The sequence below is a fragment of the Nicotiana tomentosiformis genome, chromosome 1, assembly GCF_000390325.3.
Source record: "Nicotiana tomentosiformis chromosome 1, ASM39032v3, whole genome shotgun sequence".
Taxonomy (NCBI): Eukaryota; Viridiplantae; Streptophyta; class Magnoliopsida; order Solanales; family Solanaceae; genus Nicotiana; species Nicotiana tomentosiformis.
In genome coordinates this window covers 77,639,306-77,657,344 of record NC_090812.1, presented here as the reverse complement: position 1 = coordinate 77,657,344, position 18,039 = coordinate 77,639,306, and the positions used below count along the sequence as shown (strand labels likewise).

The following is an 18,039-nucleotide window of genomic DNA, read 5'->3' as shown; positions in this document are numbered from 1 at the left end:
CAACTTGTTGTATGGAATTTTTATCGTGACAATTGTTGAACCTTTGCGTTTCCTCAAAATTCACAAATCGCTTGACCACCTGAACTTCAATTATCACCTTATTGCTCATCCTGAATCATGTCCCTTGTGATGTGCTTTGGCAGAACTTTGCTTTGTGCAATTAAAGCTGGTAGTAGGCTTTGAAATCCTTTCTTGCTTGTTTGACAAAGCTAACTTGAAAGAGACTCAGAAAAATAGACCCAAAAGAAACAAAGCAAAGTGCTTTTGAGAATTAAGAATAGAAAATAAAATTTCGAACAAAAGTGACCATTTGAAGAAGAATGGAAAAGAGACTTATCTGAGTGAAGTAGCTGGCTCCAATGATCATGGCATGTATTTTGGATTTATCAGCCTAAATTCGTCCAACCAATTACAATTTCAATTCATGTCATATCTTCATACTTCAAAACCGGGCTTTCAATGATCCAATTTCTCTGTGAAATCACGCACCTCATTCGACTTGTAGTACCCCGAAGGGTTTTCACCAACAAGCCTCTCTCATTTGCTCATCTCTCAAACTCACCGTCGCCTTACGGTGCCCGCGAGGGTTTTCACCAATAAGACTCTATCATTTTAAATTTTCTCTCAGCTCATCATCGCCTTACGGTGCCCCTGAGGGTTTTCACCAATAAGACTCACATTTTGTTCATTTTTCCTTGCGCCCATGATCAGAGTGTTACCCATGATGTAAGTCATACCTTTATCTCGCTTGAATTGGCATCCTCAAAGATTGATTAGAAGGTATTTCTTTGAATTGTAATGTAGACTTTTGGACAAGGTGAGAAAGAAAGGGGTGTCATGAAGGCTCGAAATAACTTAAAATGAAAGGGTTCAAAATTACAACCTTTGGAATCAGATCTTTGTGAAACTAAAATTTCTGCCCCAACTTCTTTGAGTTTGGGGAATTTTGAATTTTTATTTTGATGAGACCGAACCTCATAGTAAGGCTGCCTACGTATCCTTAAAAGGAATCAAGTCGAACATAGTTCAAACTAAGAGTTGTTTTGTTTTTGTTGCTTCTTTTTTCTTTTCATTTTCTTTTCTTCTTTTTTTTTTCTTTTCTTTTCTATTTTCTCTTCTTTTTTTTCTTCTATTTTTCTCTCTTTTCTTTTTTTTCTTTTCCTTTTATTTTCTTCTCTTTTCTATTGTCTAACTCTACTATTGATTCCAAAAGAGGGGTATGAAAGAAAATAAATAAGGCTCAAAAGGGGTAACAAAGGATAAAAGTGTTTGGGGGTAGCCGAATAAAATGCCTTCGTCATTCCAATTTTGGAATATCCATATCCGCGCATTTGCCTTCTATGTCTGTTAAATACAAAGCACCATTGGGCAACACCTTTGTCGCAATGAACGGCCCCTGCCAGTTTGGAACGAACTTGCCTTTAGCTTCAACTTGATGTGGAAGGATGCGTTTCAATACTAGCTGGCCCACTTCAAATTTTCAGGGACGCACCTTCTTGTTGTATGCTCTTGTTATTCTTTTCTGATACAATTGACCATGACATACTGCTGCCAATCTTTTCTCATCAATCAAACTCAACTGCTCTAGCCGGGATTTGACCCACTCATCATCATCAATTTCAGCTTCAGTTATGATCCGAAGGGATAGAATCTCAACTTTTGCAGGTATAACTGCCTCAGTTCCATATACCAGCAAATAAGGAGTTGCACCTATTGAAGTGCGAACAGTAGTGCGATAACCTAGTAAAACAAAAGGTAACTTTTCATGCCATTGCCTGGAACCTTGCACCATCTTACGAAGTATCTTATTTACGTTCTTGTTAGCAGCCTCAACAGCTCCTTTTGCTTTAGGAAGATACGGAGTGGAGTTTTGGTGCATAATCTTGAACTGTTGGCATACCTCTTTCATCAAATGATTGTTTAGGTTAACAACATTGTCTGTGATGATTATCTTGGAAATTCCAAACCGACAAATGATATTTGAATGAACAAAATCTACCACCGCCTTCTTGGTCACGGACTTGAAAGTTACAGCTTCGACCTACTTGGTAAAGTAATCAATGGCCACCAGAATAAACCTATGCTCGTTTGATGCTGCCAGTTCAATTGGTCCAATGACATTCATGCCCCAAGCAACAAAGGTCCAAGGTACAGACATTGTGTACAACTCAGATGGCGGGGAATGAATCAAATCACTGTGCACCTGGCATTGATGACATTTGCGAACAAAGCTGATGCAATCTCGTTCCATGGTGAGCCAATAATAACCCGCTCGAAGTATCTTCTTTGCCAAGACATACCCACTCATATGCGGCCCGCAAACTTTGGAATGTGCTTCGGACATAATGGTAAAAGCTTGTTTAGCATCTATGCACCTTAGTAGTCCTAGATCTTGAGTCCTCTTGTACAAGATTCCCCCACTTAAGAAAAATCCACTAGCCAGACGTCGAATGGTTCTCTTTTGATCACATATGGCATGTACCAAATATACCCCCAACTTGATGTATTCCTTGGAATCATGGAACCAAGGTTCACCATCAAGTTCCTCTTCAACCACATTGCAATAGGCATGCTAATCACAGACTTGGATATGCAGAGGGTTGACGTAAGTCTTATCCGGATGGTGTAACATTGACGCCAGAGTAGCCAAAGCGTTGGCAATCTCATTATGATTCTTGGGAATATGCCTGAATTCTACTTACCTGAATCGTTGACAAAGATCATGCAGACACTGTCGATATGGTATGAGCTTCAAATCCCGAGTCTCCCATTCTCCCTGAATCTGGTGAACTAACAAATCCGAATCTCCCATAACCAGTATCACCTGAACTCCCATGTTTACATCTAACCTCAAACCCATAATACATGCTTCATACTCGGTCATGTTATTGGTGCAATAAAATCGAAGCTGGGCCGTCACAGGCTAGTGACGCCCTATTTCAGAAATGAGTACATCTCCTATTCCGACACCTTTAATGTTAGCAGCTCCATCAAAGAAGAGTTTCCAACATGGCTTTTCATTATGATCAACCTCGTCAACATACATCACTTCTTCATCAGGAAAATAAGTCTTTAATGGCTCATATTCTTCATCTACCGGATTCTCGGCCAACTGATCGGCCAAGGCTTGGGCTTTCATCGCGGTCCTAGTCACATAGACGATGTCAAACTCTGTGAGTAAAATCTGCCACTTTGCAAATCTTCCTGTGGGCATAGGCTTTCGAAAGATATACTTTAGAGGATCGATGCGAGAAATGAGGTAAGTAGTGTAGGACGATAGATAATGCTTCAACTTTTGTGCCACCCAAGTAAGGGCGAAACATGTCTTTTCAAGAAGAGTATACTTAACCTCATAAGGATTGAACTTCTTGCTAAGATAATAAATGGCTTGCTCTTTCTTTCCCGTGATGTCGTGTTGACCCAACACACAACCAAAAGAATTATCCAGGACTGTCAAATAGAGAATTAAAGGTCTCCCAAGCTCCGGCGGGACAAGCACAGATGGGTTTGACAGGTACCTCTTGATCTTATCAAATGTTTCCTGACACTCGTCAGTCCACTTAACTGTAACATTCTTCTTCAGCAACTTAAAGATGGGCTCACAAGTCATCGTGAGTTGAGCAATAAACCTGCTGATGTAGTTTAACCTCCCGAGCAAGCTCATCATCTCGGTTTTATTCTTTGGCGGTGGCAATTCTTGGATGGCTTTGATTTTCGATGGATCCAACTCAATACCGCGTCGACTGACTATGTAAGTTGCCCCAGCATTCTTCAAACCAAATGACATATCCTGGTAGCAATATGTCCCCTCATGGCATAATGAATGCTGTCTTTTCTGCGTCTTCCTCATCCATCAGGATTTGGTGATATCCCGCGTAGCAATCCACAAAAGACCCGATCTCATGCTTGGCATAATTATCAATCAGAATATAGATGTTCGGAAATGGAAAGTTATCCTTTGGGATTGCTTTGTTGAGATCATGATAATCAATGCCTACCCTGGTCTTACCATCCTTCTTTGGTACTGGCACAACATTAGCTAACCAAGTGGGATATTGTGTGACCCGAATGATTTTTTCCCCAAGTTGCTTTGTGATTTCTTCTTTAATCTTCACACTCATGTCAGTATTGAACTTTCTTAATTTTTGCTTGACAGGAGCGAATGCAGGATCAATTGGCAATTTATGAACTACAAAATCAGTGTTCAAACCCGGCATATCATCATACGACCATGCAAAGACATCTTTGTATTCAAACAGTGCTTTGATTATTTCTTCCTTGATTTGCGGTTCTAGATGCACACTTATCTTGGTTTCCCTGACATTATCTTGATATCCTAAATTGATTGCTTCAGTTTCATTCAAATTAGGCTTGGGTTTTCCTTCAAAGTGTTTTAGTTCTCTACTGATTTCCTCAAATTCTGCTTCTTCATCATATTCTGTTTCTGTAACGACCCAGCCGGTCGTTTTGAGAGTTATAGCCCCATTTTCCCCATTTCTACTTCTTTTTGTGTTATTCAGCTATATTATATTATATCAGGTTAGTTGGTTCGGGACCATAGTGGTTTCAGAGTGAATTGAGACACTTAGTCTCTTAAGTAGAAACTTAAGTTAGAAATGTCAACCGGATATTGACCTATATATAAACGATCTTGGATTTGAATTCTGATGGTTTTGTTAGCTCCGTTAGGTGATTTTGGACTTAGGAGTGCGTCCGGAATGTGATTTAGAGGTCCGTGGTAGAATTAGGCTTGAATTAGCGAAATTGGAAATTTAATGATTTCAGTCGATAGTGAAAAATTTGATATCAAGGTCGGAATGGAATTTCGGAAGTTGGAGTAGGTTCATAGTGTCATTTGTGATGTGTGTGCAAAATTTGAGGTCATTCGAACGTGGTTTGGTTGGTTTCGACATCGGTTGCCGAATTTGAAAATTTGAAAGTTCTTAGGCTTGAATCCGAGGGTAATTTGATGATTTGTTGTTGTTTTGAGTGATTCAAAGGTTCGACTAAGTTGGTATGTTGATATATGACTTGTTGGCATTTTTTGTCGAGGTGATTCCGGGTGGTTAACGGATTTGTCGAAATTGGAAAATGCAGCTGAAGCTGCTGCTACTGCTATTTTCGCACCTGCTGAAGAAAGCCTCACAGGTGCGCGTGGGGAGTGCGCAGGTGCGGGCAACGCTGGGCTAGTCAAGATGCGCAGGTGTGAGTTGGAGGTCGCATCTGCGAGCCCGTAAGTGCGAAACCTGGGGCACAGATGCGGAAAAGGGAAATGCTGGGCAGGCCTCGCAGAAGCGGAGGAAACGCGCTGGTGCGCCTTCGCAGGTGCGATGGGTTTGCCGCATATGCGGAGTTTGGGCACGTAAGTGAGTTGCGCAGGTACGGCTCCTTGGACCGCAGGTGCGGTCGTGCGGGTGCGAGAAAATGGCCGCAGGTTCGAGGAGCCTGGGCAGAGGGTACATATTGCACACTTCGCGAATTTTGGTGCATTCTTCACCATTTATATTCGGTTTTTGGAGCTTTTGGGAGAGATTTGAAGAGGGAATCAAGGGGATTTTGTTGAGGTAAGTTACTTGAGCCCTAATACTTGTATATATGGTAATTTTCTATTGTTTAATCATTGTAATTAGTGAAAATGATGGGTTAGGGCTTGGAATTTTTGGAGAGTAATTTAAGGATTTGAAGGACCAAACGATGTCGGATTTTGATGATTTTGGTATGGTTAGACTCATGAGTGAATGAGCTTTCTAGTTTTGTAAATTTTGTCAGATTTTGAGACGTGGGCCCGGGGGCCGAGTTTGAGCCAATTTCGAGTTTTGGTCTAATTTTATAGTTTTTCTTGTGGAATTCATTCCATTAGCGCGTATTGATGGTATTGTACTGATTGTGAATAGATTCGAAGCTTTTGGAGGCCGAGTCCAGAGGCAAGAGCATTGCAGGGTAGAGATTTGACCGGTTTGAGGTAAGTAACGATTGTAAATCTAGTCCCGAGGGTACGAAACCCCGGATTTTGTATCATTCTACTATTTTAGTGACGCACATGCTAGGTGACAGGCATGTGGGCGTGCACTATTGGGAATTGTGACTTGGTCCGTCCCGTAGCAACTGTAAAGTTGCATATTTTGTTGAAACTATATGATATTTATATGTTTTGGATAGAGTTTCTATAAATTGGGCTGAATGCCATGTTCGGGCCTTGCGCCAGTGCTGTTTGGACCCTTAGGGCCTTTTTCTTACCATCCTCTCATTGTTTTCGATTGAAAATCCATACTCAGTCATGTTTATACTTGTTTACCGCGTAACTCAGTTTTATGACTCTATTTTGATGCATATAAAAATGTTTTGGGCCGAATGCCCTATTTTACTGTAATGCCGGAGTGGCATGAGAGGTTTATGACTGAGTGAGGCCGAGGGCCTGATTTGTGAGGATGAGTGTGGATTGGGGCTGCCCGCCTGCAGCATACTTTATTATTATAAAACTTGAGTTATCCGTGCAACACGTGAGTTATCCGTGAAGATTATAGCGCTTGGGCTGAAGGAGCCCCTCCAGAGTCTGTACACACCCCCAGTGGGCGCAGGTACCTACTGAGTGCGAGTGCCGAGTGCCCAGTGCTGAGTGACTGGGAGGCATGGATGATTGTGAGGTATGCCAGAGTGGCAAGAGTGATTGTGAGGTATGCCTGAGTGGCACGAGTGACTGTGAGGTTTGCCCGAGGGGCTGTATATGAGTGATGTGTTGCCTGAGGTGCTGTTTATGATTTTATCATTTTTCTCACCTTTGCATTTTTTCTCTGTCTGAAAACTGTTGGAAAATACCTTTAAATGATTTTTACTGGAAGTGGGTTAAACGAGATGTTTTGATTCAAATCCTGATTTTAAAAGCATGTGGTATTTTATTGAGATTTCCTGAAATGAATGTTATATGCTTTATTGCTCGTCACTACTGCAGTCTTTATTTATTTTTGTTACTTACTGAGTTGGCGTACTCACGTTACTCCCTACACCTTGTGTGCAGATTCATATGTAGCTGGACACGATAGCGGTTATTAATTGTTCTGGTTGCAGATTTTCTTGGAGATAGCAAGGTAGTTGTTGGCGATCGCAGCCCCTGCTCTTCTCCCTCTTATCTTCCTTTAGTTGTATTTAGCTATTTTCAGGTCGAGTTAGCCTTGATATTGTTAGACAGATTGTAGTAGATGCTCATGACCAGTGACACCCCAATGTCAGGCTTTTCCTTCCGCACTTTTATTTTGATTGAACTCTTTTACGAAGGTTTTTATGTTAAATAACATTGAAATTATCTTTGAAATGAAAACATCGGTTTGTTTTAGAAATGAGCCGGCTTGCCTAGTTCCATGATAGGTGCCATCACGACAGGGGTTAGTTTGGGTCGTGATAGATTGGTATCAGAGCCTAGGTTACATAGGTCTCATGAGTCATGAGCGGGTTTAGTAGAGTCTTGCGGATCGGTACAGAGACGTCTGTACTTATCTTCAAGAGGCTGTAGAACCTTTAGGAAACTCCACATTCTTGAATTCTAGTAACTAAACATCTATTGTTTCATTCTCTCACAGATGGTAAGGACTCGTGCTACCGGTCAGGAGGGCCAGCCACCAGTACCACCAGCCAGGGCCGTGATTGGCCGAGGCCGCGGTAGAGGCCGTGGTAGGGGCAGAGGTGCAGCCCGTACAACAGCTGGGGCAGTACCTGCAGACCTACCGGTTGTCCCAGATCAGGACCAGGTTCCAGTTGTTGATGCACCAGCTCGGGCACCACCTGTGCCTATTGTGATTCCAGGCCTTCAGGAGGCCCTAGCTCAGATTCTGATAGCGTGTACTGGCCTTGTTCAGGCGATCTCTATTTCAACGGCCGCAGCCACTTCTCTGGCCAGGGGAGGCACTCAGACTCCCGTCGCTCGCACACCCGAGCAGCTTGTTCAGGACTTCAGACATCGGAGGCACCACCAGCCCAGCCGGTTGTAGTTGCTCAGGATTATATGGTTCCTACTATGCCTGAGGATGATCAGAGTAGGTTAGAGAGGTTTGGGAGACTCCAGCCACCACCTTTCAGTGGCACAGAGAGAGAGGATGCTCAGGACTTTTTAGACAGGTGTCAGAGGATACTCCGTACTGCTGGTATTCTGGAGACTTGTGGGGTCTCATGACATCCTGGTGTGCTCTCGTATCTAGGAGGAACACGCTCAGCATTTGAAGATTGTATTATAGAGATTGAGGGAGGAGAAGCTTTTGAAAAGTTCTCCAAATGTGAGTTTTGGCTCAGTTCAGTAGCATTTTTGGGGCACGTGGTGTCCAGTGAGGGTATTTAGGTAGATCCAAAGAAGATAGAGGCGGTGCAGAGTTGGCCCAGACTGTCCTCAGCCACAGAGATTAGGAGCTTTCTTGGTTTGGTGGGTTACTACCGTCTCTTTGTGGAGGGATTTACATCTATTGCATCGCCCTTGACCAAATTGACCCAAAAGGGTGCTCCATTCAGGTAGTTGGATGAGTGTGAGGAGAGCTTTCAGAAGCTCAAGACTGCTTTGACCACAACTCCAGTGTTAGTTTTGCCATCAGCTTCAGGTTCTTACACCATGTATTATGATGCCTCGAAGATAGGCATTGGTTGTGTTTTGATGCAAGAGGGTAGGGTGATTGCCTATGCCTCACGCCAGTTGAAGACCCTTGAGAAGAACTATCCTGTCCATGATCTTGAGTTAGCAGCCATTGTTCACGCCTTGAAGATTTAGCGTCATTATTTGTATGGGGTTCATTGTGAGATCTATACTGATCACCGGAGTCTGCAGTATCTGTTAAAGCAGAAGGATCTTAATTTGCGTCAGCGGAGATGGTTGGAGCTTTTTAAGGACTATGATATCACTATTTTGTACCATCCGGGGAAGGACAATATGGTGGCCGATGCTTTGAGTCACCGGGCAGAGAGTTTGGGGAGTTTAGCATATCTTCCAACAACAGAGAGACCTTTGGCATTGGATGTTCAGGCCTTAGCGGTCCAACTTGTCAGATTGGATATTTCGGAGCCTAGTCGGGTATTGGCTTGTGTGGTCTCCAGGTATTCTCTTTACGACCGTATGAGGGAGCGTCAGTATGATGACCCCCATTTGCTCGTTCTTCAGGACAGGGTTCAGAGAGGTGATGCTAGGGATGTGACTATTGGTGATGATGGCGTGCTGAGAATGTAGGGCCAGTTATGTGTGCCTAATGTAGATGGGTTTCGAGAGTTGATTCTCGAGGAGGCCCACAGCTCGCGGTATTCCATCTATCCGGGTGCCGCGAAGATGTACCAGGATTTAAGGCAGCACTATTGGTGGAGGCAGATGAAGAAGGATATAGTTGGATTTGTGGCTCGGTGCCTCAACTGTCAGTAGGTTAAGTATGAGCATCAGAGACCGGGTGGCTTGCTTCAAATATTAGAGATCCCAAAGTGGAAGTGGGAGCGGATCACCATGGACTTTGTAGTTGAGCTCCCACATACTTTGAGGAAGTTCGATGCTATTTGGGTTATTGTGGATCGGCTGACCAAGTCTGCGCACTTTATTCCAGTTGGTACTACTTACTCTTTAGAGCGATTGGTTGAGATTTACATCCGAGAGATCGGTTCGCCTGCATGGTGTCCCAGTTTCAATCATTTCAGATAGGGGTACTAAGTTCACATCACAATTTTGGAGGGCCGTGCAGCGAGAGTTGGGTACTCAGGTTGAGTTGAGCACAGCTTTTCACCCTCAGACGGACGGGCAGTCCGAGCTAACTATTCAGATATTGGAGGACATGTTGCGTTCTTGTATCATTGACTTTGGGGGTTCATGGGACCGGTTTCTGCCACTCGCGGAGTTTGCATATAACAACAGTTATCAGTCGAGTATTCAGATGGCTCCGTATGAGGCTTTATATGGGAGGAGGTGTAGATCTCCGGTTGGATGGTTTGAGCCGGGTGAGGCTAGGCTCTTACGTACAAACTTGGTCTAGGACGCATTAGATAAGGTGAAATTGATTCAGGAGCGGCTTCGTATGGCGCAGTCTAGGCAGAAGAGCTACGCGGATAAGAAGGTCCATGAGGTGTCTTTTATGGTTGGGGAGAAGGTTTTGCCGAAGATATCACCCATGAAGGGTGTTATGAGGTTTAGGAAGAGGGGCAAGTTGATCCCCCGGTTCATTGGGTCTTTTGAGGTACTTCAGAGGATAAGGAGGTGGCTTATAAGCTTGCCTTGCCACCCAGCTTGTCGTGTGTGCATCCAGTATTTCATGTTTCCATGCTCCGGAAGTATATTGGAGATCCGTCCCATGTTTTTGATTTCAACACGGTTTAGTTGGAGGGTGATATGACTTATGATGTGGAGCCGGTGGCTATTTTGGATCGGCAGGTTCGAAGGTTGAGGTCAAAGGATATAGCTTCAGTGAAGGTGCAATGGAGAGGTCAGCCTGTGGAGGAGGCCACATGGGAGACCGAGCGGGAGATGTGGAGCAGATATCCATGCCTATTCGAGACTCCAGGTATGTTTCTAGACCCGTTCGAGGACGAACGGATGTTTAAGAGGGGGAGGATGTAACGACCCGGCCGGTCGTTTCGAGAGTTATAGCCCCGTTTTCCCCATTTCTACTTCTTTTTGTGTTATTCAACTATATTATGTTATATCGGGTTAGTTTGTTCGGTACCGAAGTGGTTTCAGAGTGAATTGAGACACTTAGTCTCTTAAGTAGAAACTTAAGATGGAAAAGTCAACCGGATGTTGACCTATGTATAAACGATCTCGGATTTGAATTCTGATAATTTCATTAGCTCCGTTAGGTGATTTTGGACTTAGGAGTGCGTCCAGAATGTGATTTGGAGGTCCGTGGTAGAATTATGCTTGAATTGCCGAAATTGAAAATTTGGCTATTTCGGTCGGCAGTGAAAAATTTGATATCGAGGTCAGAATAGAATTCCGGAAGTTGGATTAGGTTTGTAGTGTCATTTGTGATGTGTGTGAAAAATTTGAGGTCATTCGGACGTGGTTTGGTTAGTTTCGGCATCGGTTGCCGAATTTGAAAATTTGGAAGTTCTTAGGCTTGAATCCGAGGATAATTTGATGATTTGATGTTGTTTTGAGTGATTCGAAGGTTCGACTAAGTTGGTATGTTGATATATGACTTGTTGGCATTTTTGGTCGAGGTCTCAAGGGCCTCGGGGTGATTCCGGGTGGTTAACGGATTTGTCAAAGTTGGAAATGCAGCTGAAGCTGCTGCTACTGCAATTTTTGCACCTGCGGAAGAAAGCCTCGCAAGTGCGAGGCCGCTGGTGTGCGTGGGGAGTGCGCAGGTGCGGGCAACGCTGGGCTAGGCAAGATGCGCAGGTGTGAGTTGGAGGTCGCATCTGCGAGCCCGCAGGTGCGAAACCTGGGGCGCAGATGCGAAAAAGGGAAATGCTGGGCAGGCCTCGCAGAAGCGGAGAAAACGCGCAGGTGCGCCTTCGCAGGTGCGATGGGTTTGCCACAGATGCGGAGTCTGGGCGCGTAAGTGAGTTGCATAGGTGCGGCTCCTTGGACCGCAGATGCGGTCGCGCGGGTGCGAGAAAATGGCCGCAGGTTCGAGGAGCCTGGGCAGAGGGTACATATTGCACACTTTGCGAATTTTGGTGCGTTCTTCACCATTTCTATTCAATTTTTTGGAGCTTTTGGGAGAGATTTGAAGAGGGAATCAAGGGGATTTCGTTGAGGTAAGTTACTTGAGCCCTAATACTTGTATATATGGTGATTTTTCGTTGTTTAATCATTGTAATTAGTGAAAATTAGGGGTTAGGGCTTGGAATTTTTGGAGAGTAATTTAAGGATTTTAAGAATCAAACAATGTCGAATTTTGATATGGTTAGACTCGTGAGTGAATGAGCCTTATAGTTTTGTAAATTTTCTCGGATTTCGAGACGTGGGTCCGGGGGCCGGGTTTGAGCCAATTTCGGGTTTTGGTCTAATTTTGTAGATTCTCTTGTGGAATTCATTCCATTAGCGCGTATTGATGGTATTGTACTGATTGTGAATAGATTCAGAGTATTTGGAGGCCGAGTCCAGAGGCAAGAGCATTGCGGGGTAGATATTTGACCGGTTTGAGGTAAGTAACGATTGTAAATCTAGTCCTGAGGGTATGAAACCCCGGATTTTGTATCATTCTACTATTTTAGTGACGCACATGCTAGGTGACGGGCGTGTGGGCGTACACTGTTGGAAATTGTGACTTGGTCCGTCCTATACAACTGTAAAGTTGCATATTTTGTTGAAACTATATGATATTTATATGTTTTAGAAAGAGTTTCTATAAATTGGGCTGAATGCCATGTTCGGGCCTTGCGCCAGTGCTGTTTGGACCCTTAGAGGCTTTTTCTTACCATCCTCTCATTGTTTTCGATTGAAAATCCATACTCAGTCATGTTTATACTTGTTTACCGCGTACCTCAGTTTTATGACTCTATTTTGATGCATATAAAAATGTTTTGGGCCGAATGCCCCATTTTACTGAAATGCCCGAGTGGCTTGAGAGGTTTATGACTGAGTGAGGCCGAGGGACTGATTTATGAGGATGAGTGTGGATCGGGGCTTCCCGCCTACAACATACTTTATTATTATTATAGCACGTGAGTTGTTCATGCAGCACGTGAGTTGTCTGTGAAGATTATAGTACTTGGGCTGAAGGATCCCCTCCGGAGTCTGTACACACCCCCAGTAAGCGCAGGTACCTAATGAGTGCGAGTGCCGAGTATTGAGTGACTGGGAGGCATCAATGATTGTGAGGTATGCCCGAGTGGAAAGAGTGATTGTGAGGTATGCCCGAGTGGCACGAGTGACTATGAGGTTTGCCCGAGGGACTGTATATGAGTGATGTTTTGCCCGAGTGGCTGTTTAAGATTTCATCATTTTGCTCACCTTTGCATTTTTCCTCTGTCTGAAAACTGTTGGAAAATACCTTTAAATGATTTTTACTGGAACTGGGTTAAAGGAGATGTTTTGATTCAAATCCTGATTTTAAAAGCATGTGGTGTTTTATTGAGATTTCCCAAAATGAATGTTATATGCTTTATTGCTCGTCACTACTGCTCAGTCTTTATTTATTTTTGTTACTTACTGAGTTGGCCTACTCACGTTACTCCCTGCATCTTGTGTGCAGATTCAGGTGTAGCTGGACACGGTAGCAGTTATTGATTGTTCTGGTTGCAGATTTTCTTGGAGATAGCAAGGTAGCTGTTGGCGATCGCAGCCCCTGCTCTTCTCCCTCTTATCTTCCTCTAGTTGTATTTAGCTATTTTCAGGCTGAGTTAGCCTTGATATTGTTAGACAGATTGTAGTAGATGCTCATGACTAGTGATACCCCGATGTCGGGCTTTTCCTTCCGCACTTTTATTTTGATTTGAACTCCTTTACGAAGGTTTTTATGTTAAATAATATTGAAATTTTATTTAAAATGAAAACATCGGTTTATTTTGGAAATGAGTCAGCTTGCCTAGTTCCACGATAGGTGCTATCACGACAGGGGTTAGTTTGGGTCGTGACAGTTTCATCATCACACTCTACTTCTTGGATTATTATTTCAGAATTAGATTGGCTTTTAAGATTTGGCTGAAAATTCCTCATGCATGTCATGTCATTGAAACCAGCATAAAAAGAACTGTACAGAAGAAAAAAAATGAAACGCTATCAGGAATAATGGAAAATGGGAAATTATATTTCATTAAAAATAAAAGGATAGAAGGGTTTGTACATCAAAACAAGCGAAAAATAAAAATCTAGATTACAACCCTGGAATAACCCAGATGACAGAAAGGAAAACAAAGCAAACTACCAAAACTCTTTCCGGGTGGGGAGAGGAGTAGCTTTCCAATTGCTAAGCTTCACATTTGGCCCGACGAGCTGTACATATACGTTACTGGAACCTTCCCTAATTTCTACCATATTATCCTCATCAAACAAACTCTGGAACCTCTTGATCAGCTCTTCATCAAAGTTGACCACAGGTTTCGGGACTGATGATATTGGACGCTTTGCGGCCCCTGGCTTGACAAAAGACTTGGAGATGTATGGAACAGGCTTAGGGAGTGACCATACCTTCCGTTTCAAATTTTTAGCCCTTTTCACGTCCTTCCCTGTGAGTGTGAATCCCAAACCAAATGTACCGAAACTTTCACGTGGACACACTGGATGTACAATACCCTGTAGAGATGAACCCAGACCTTTGCCTGGCACAAAACCATTCTTCAATATTTCATTTAATACCATGATGGACACGGAGGGTAGCTTCGGACCTGGATTGCATTCTCCCTTAGGAACCTTCTCAACAGACACCGTTTCGAAAGTTTGGTAGACCCAAGGCACTTTATCATCTTCAGCTTCAATAAATGGAAAAACTGTGTCATTGTAAGCAGATAGGTTCTCATCACCGTGCACAACTATTTCCTGCCTGTCCCATTTGAACTTTACCATTTGATGAAGAGAAGACAGGACTGCCTTAGCAACATATATCCAGAGCCTGCCCAATAATAAGTTGTAGGAGACAGCCACATCTAGCACTTGAAACTCCATAGTGAACTCAACTGGCCCTATAGACAATTCGAGCACTATATCACCGACAAAATCTTTTCCTCCTCCATCAAAGTGTAACGACCCAGCCGGTCATTTTGAAAGTAATAGCCCTGATCCCCTATTTACTACTTCTCCCATATCTATTTCTGCTATTGTGACTTGCCGGGAGGGTTCGTTTTAGTTTTAGAGTGTTTTGGGACACTTAGTCCCTAAAACGGGAGCTTAAATCTTAGAATTGTGACCACAGTCGGAACTGTGTGAAGACGGATCCGGAATGGAATTCCGTCGATTCCGTTAGCTCTGTTAAGGGATTTTGAGCTTAAGAGCGCGTCCGGAATGTGTTTTGGAGGTCTGTAGTAGATTAGGCTTGAATTGGCGAAAGTTAGTTTTTCGGCGATTTCGGCCAATAGTGGAAATTTTGATATTGAGCTCGGGATGGAATTCCAAAAGTGGCTGTAGGTTCGTAGTCATTTGTGACCCGTGTGTAAAATTTGATGTCATTCAGACTAGATTTGATGTGGTTCGGCGTCGTTTGTAGAATTTTGGTGTTGTTCGATATGGTTTGAAGGCTCGACTAAGTTCGTATGGTGTTATAGGATTGGTTGGTAGGTTTTGTTGAGGTCTTGGGGGCCTTGGGTGTGTTTCAGATGCTTAACGGAATGAAATTGGACTTAGAAAAATCTGGTGCCTTTGCTAGTTCTGGTATTTCGCACCTGCGGAAGGGAGGCCGCAGGTGCGAGAGCCACGGGTGAAGAGGGAGTGCGCAGATGCGGAACTGGTGGGGCTGGTGATGGAGCACAGGTGCGCAAGTTTGACTGCACCTACGAGCCCGCAGGTGCGAAGCATGGGCGCAGGTGCAGAGCCTGGCTGCTTTAATGCAATGCGCAGATGCGCCATTTGAACTGCCGGTGCGGTATCTGCGGGTGCGAGAAACGGCCGCAGGTGCGAGGATCGCTGGGCAGAAAAGGGGATTTCGAGGGTTTGAAATTTCATAACACAAAATTTGATTTAGAGCTCGGTGGGAGATAATTTCTCGAGGGATTTTGAAGGAGAACTATTGGGTAACTAATTCTAACTCTATTTTGATCATAATTCATTAATCTATTGTTGTTTTCCTCGTCTAATTAAGGAATTTAAGGGTAAAAGTTTGGAAATGGGGGAAAAGGTTCCACAATTGAAAATCTGAGATTTGAATGGGAATTTGACGTCGGATTTAGATGATTTTTGTTCGAGTGAACTCGTGAGTGAATGCGTGTTCATAATTTATAATTTTTACCCGATTCCGAGACGTGGGCCCGGGGAGACTTTTTGGGCATTTTTCCTAATTTCATGTTTTAGCTTCGAATTAATTAGTTAAATTAGTTACTTGTAGTTATATTTACATTATGAAATTAATTTGAATAGATTCGGGCCATTTGGAGTTGGATACTCGTGGCAAGAGCGTGGTATCGAGTTGATTTGAGCGGTTCGAGGTAAGTGGCTTGCCTAACTGTATTGGAAATTTTCCCCTTAGGATGTTTGATATTAATTGATGTGTGGGCGCCGTGTATGTGAGGTGATGAGTACATACACAGGCTATTATTGCAGAAATCCTATTTTTCCTTTCTATATCATAAACTGTTTTCCCTTATTATATTGCACTAATACGTTTAGTTGTTTAGCTTAGATTAGAGAAGCATGCTTACGTGTTTTAACTGCCTATTTGACATTCTGTGCGCCATGCTTAGTTAAGTCCCTACTTTCCTTAACTGTGTTCAGTGTAAACTGTATCACTCGATGTCATACCTGTCATTTCATCTTGCGTTGCATATTTAAATTGGGACTACAGACATATTCCGGGAGATCCCCTGTCTTGCATATTTAAATTGGGACTACGGACGTATTCCGGGAGACCCCCTAGCACTGCATATTTACTTTGGGACTACGGACGTATTCCGAGAGATCCCTCTGTACTGCATATTCATTCGGAACTACGGGACGGTATCCCGGGAGATTCCACATTGTGTTTACCTTGTTCTGAGTCGAGGGCTCCCTTATCTGTTAAATTTTTGAGAATTTCTTTAACTGTGTTATCGCAAACTTTACTTATATCTTTTACTGTTTAATTTATTATATTTACTCCGGTAGGGCCTTGACCTGACCTCGTCACTACTCGACCGAGGTTAAGCTTGGCACTTACTAGGTACCATTGTGATGTACTCATATCCTTTCCTGCACATGTTTTCGTGTGCAGATCCAGATACGAGCTATCAGCCTCGGGGTTAGTGCGTGCTGCTGATTCTTGGAGACTTCAAGGTATATCTGCTGCGTCCGCAGACCTTGGAGTCCCCTTCTACTCCCTCGCCTAAAGACTTTCTTTATTATCTTCAGACTTTTGTATAGAGCTACATAGATTATAGCAGCTTGTGACTTAGTGATATTCCGGGTCTTGGGAAATTATTTTGCATATGCCGAGTGGTACTACTTTTGGTTATTCACAATATGCTGTTTATTTTTAAAATGTTGCGTTTTCTTTACATTTTTCGTAATATTAGGCTTACCTAGTCGTAAAGACTAGGTACCGCCACGACACCTTACGGAGGGTTAATTTGGGTCGTGATACAAAGCTTCGAACACATACACTAATCATGTGGATCCTTTCAGTGCCGATCTTCAACTTTTGCAAAGTGGACAGAGGGCAAATATTTGCACTAGAGCCGTTATCAACCAGTACCCTTGAGACAACAAATTCCTCGCACTTCACCGTGAGATAAAAAGCTCGGTTGTGTTCTGTACCCTCCATAGAAAGTTCATCATCTGAGAAAGTGATCCTGTTTGCTTCGAAGATCTTGTTAGCAATCTTTTCCAAGTGGTTCACCGTGATATTATCAGGAACATGTGCCTCATTCAAAATCTTCATCAGGGCTCTGCGGTGTTCATCTAAATGTATCAGCAAAGACAAAAGAGATATCTGAGCAGGTGTTTTCCTTAACTGCTCCACAATGGAATAGTCTTGCACTTTCATCTTTTTCAGGAACTCTTCAGCCTCTTCTTCGGTGACCGACTTCTTTACTAGGATTTGGCTATCCTTGAATGGCTTGGCTTTCCTCAATTCCTCTAGGGTAAAACATCTCCCAGAATGAGTCATTCCTCCGGTTTCATTTACTTCTTCCTCTACTTCTTTCCCTTTATATGTCACTATCACTTGTTTGTAATTCCACAGAACATCCTTTGTGTCAACCATTGGCAACTGGGTCACTGGCTTAATAACAACAGGGGTAATACGAGCCCCTTCCACGACTATGACAGGCTTGCTCGGGATCCATGGCACGACCACTTTTGGCTTTTCCTGGCTCGGTCCAACATTATCCGGAGGCCCTTTCACAACCAATACAGGTGGCTTCACGTTGAGCATGCTTACCTTCCCCGTCACCCCTTCGACTGTCAAGAACATTGCTTTTGCAGAATCTGGAGCCTTAACTGAATTACTTTCGCTAGCACGG

General features: G+C 43.4%; 2 protein-coding genes across 2 annotated transcripts; both read right to left on the bottom strand.

The window, feature by feature from the left end:
- Positions 1–1,297: 1,297 nt before the first annotated feature.
- LOC138906985 (uncharacterized) lies at positions 1,298–1,879 on the bottom strand. Its single transcript, XM_070196780.1, has 2 exons — positions 1,493–1,879; positions 1,298–1,396 (listed from the first exon to the last, which is right to left on the bottom strand). Exons 1-2 carry the CDS (start codon positions 1,877–1,879, stop codon positions 1,298–1,300), a joined length of 486 nt encoding a protein of 161 aa, XP_070052881.1.
- A 162-nt stretch (positions 1,880–2,041) lies between these two features.
- LOC117279998 (uncharacterized) lies at positions 2,042–3,787 on the bottom strand. Its single transcript, XM_070196777.1, has 4 exons — positions 3,234–3,787; positions 2,954–3,146; positions 2,324–2,572; positions 2,042–2,203 (listed from the first exon to the last, which is right to left on the bottom strand). Exons 1-4 carry the CDS (start codon positions 3,785–3,787, stop codon positions 2,042–2,044), a joined length of 1,158 nt encoding a protein of 385 aa, XP_070052878.1.
- Between the last annotated feature and the right edge of the window lie 14,252 nt (positions 3,788–18,039).

Coding starts and splice junctions, on each gene's coding strand:
- LOC117279998 (XM_070196777.1), bottom strand. CDS start 3,787: ATGTCATTTGGTTTGAAGAATGCTGGGGCAACTTACATAGTCAGTCGA. Junction 3,147..3,233: donor TCTCGCATCGATCCTCTAAA/GTATATCTTTCG, acceptor CTATGTGACTAG/GACCGCGATGAAAGCCCAAG. Junction 2,204..2,323: donor TGTCCGAAGCACATTCCAAA/GTTTGCGGGCCG, acceptor CATCAATGCCAG/GTGCACAGTGATTTGATTCA.
- LOC138906985 (XM_070196780.1), bottom strand. CDS start 1,879: ATGCACCAAAACTCCACTCCGTATCTTCCTAAAGCAAAAGGAGCTGTT. Junction 1,397..1,492: donor CAAGAGCATACAACAAGAAG/GTGCGTCCCTGA, acceptor CCAAACTGGCAG/GGGCCGTTCATTGCGACAAA.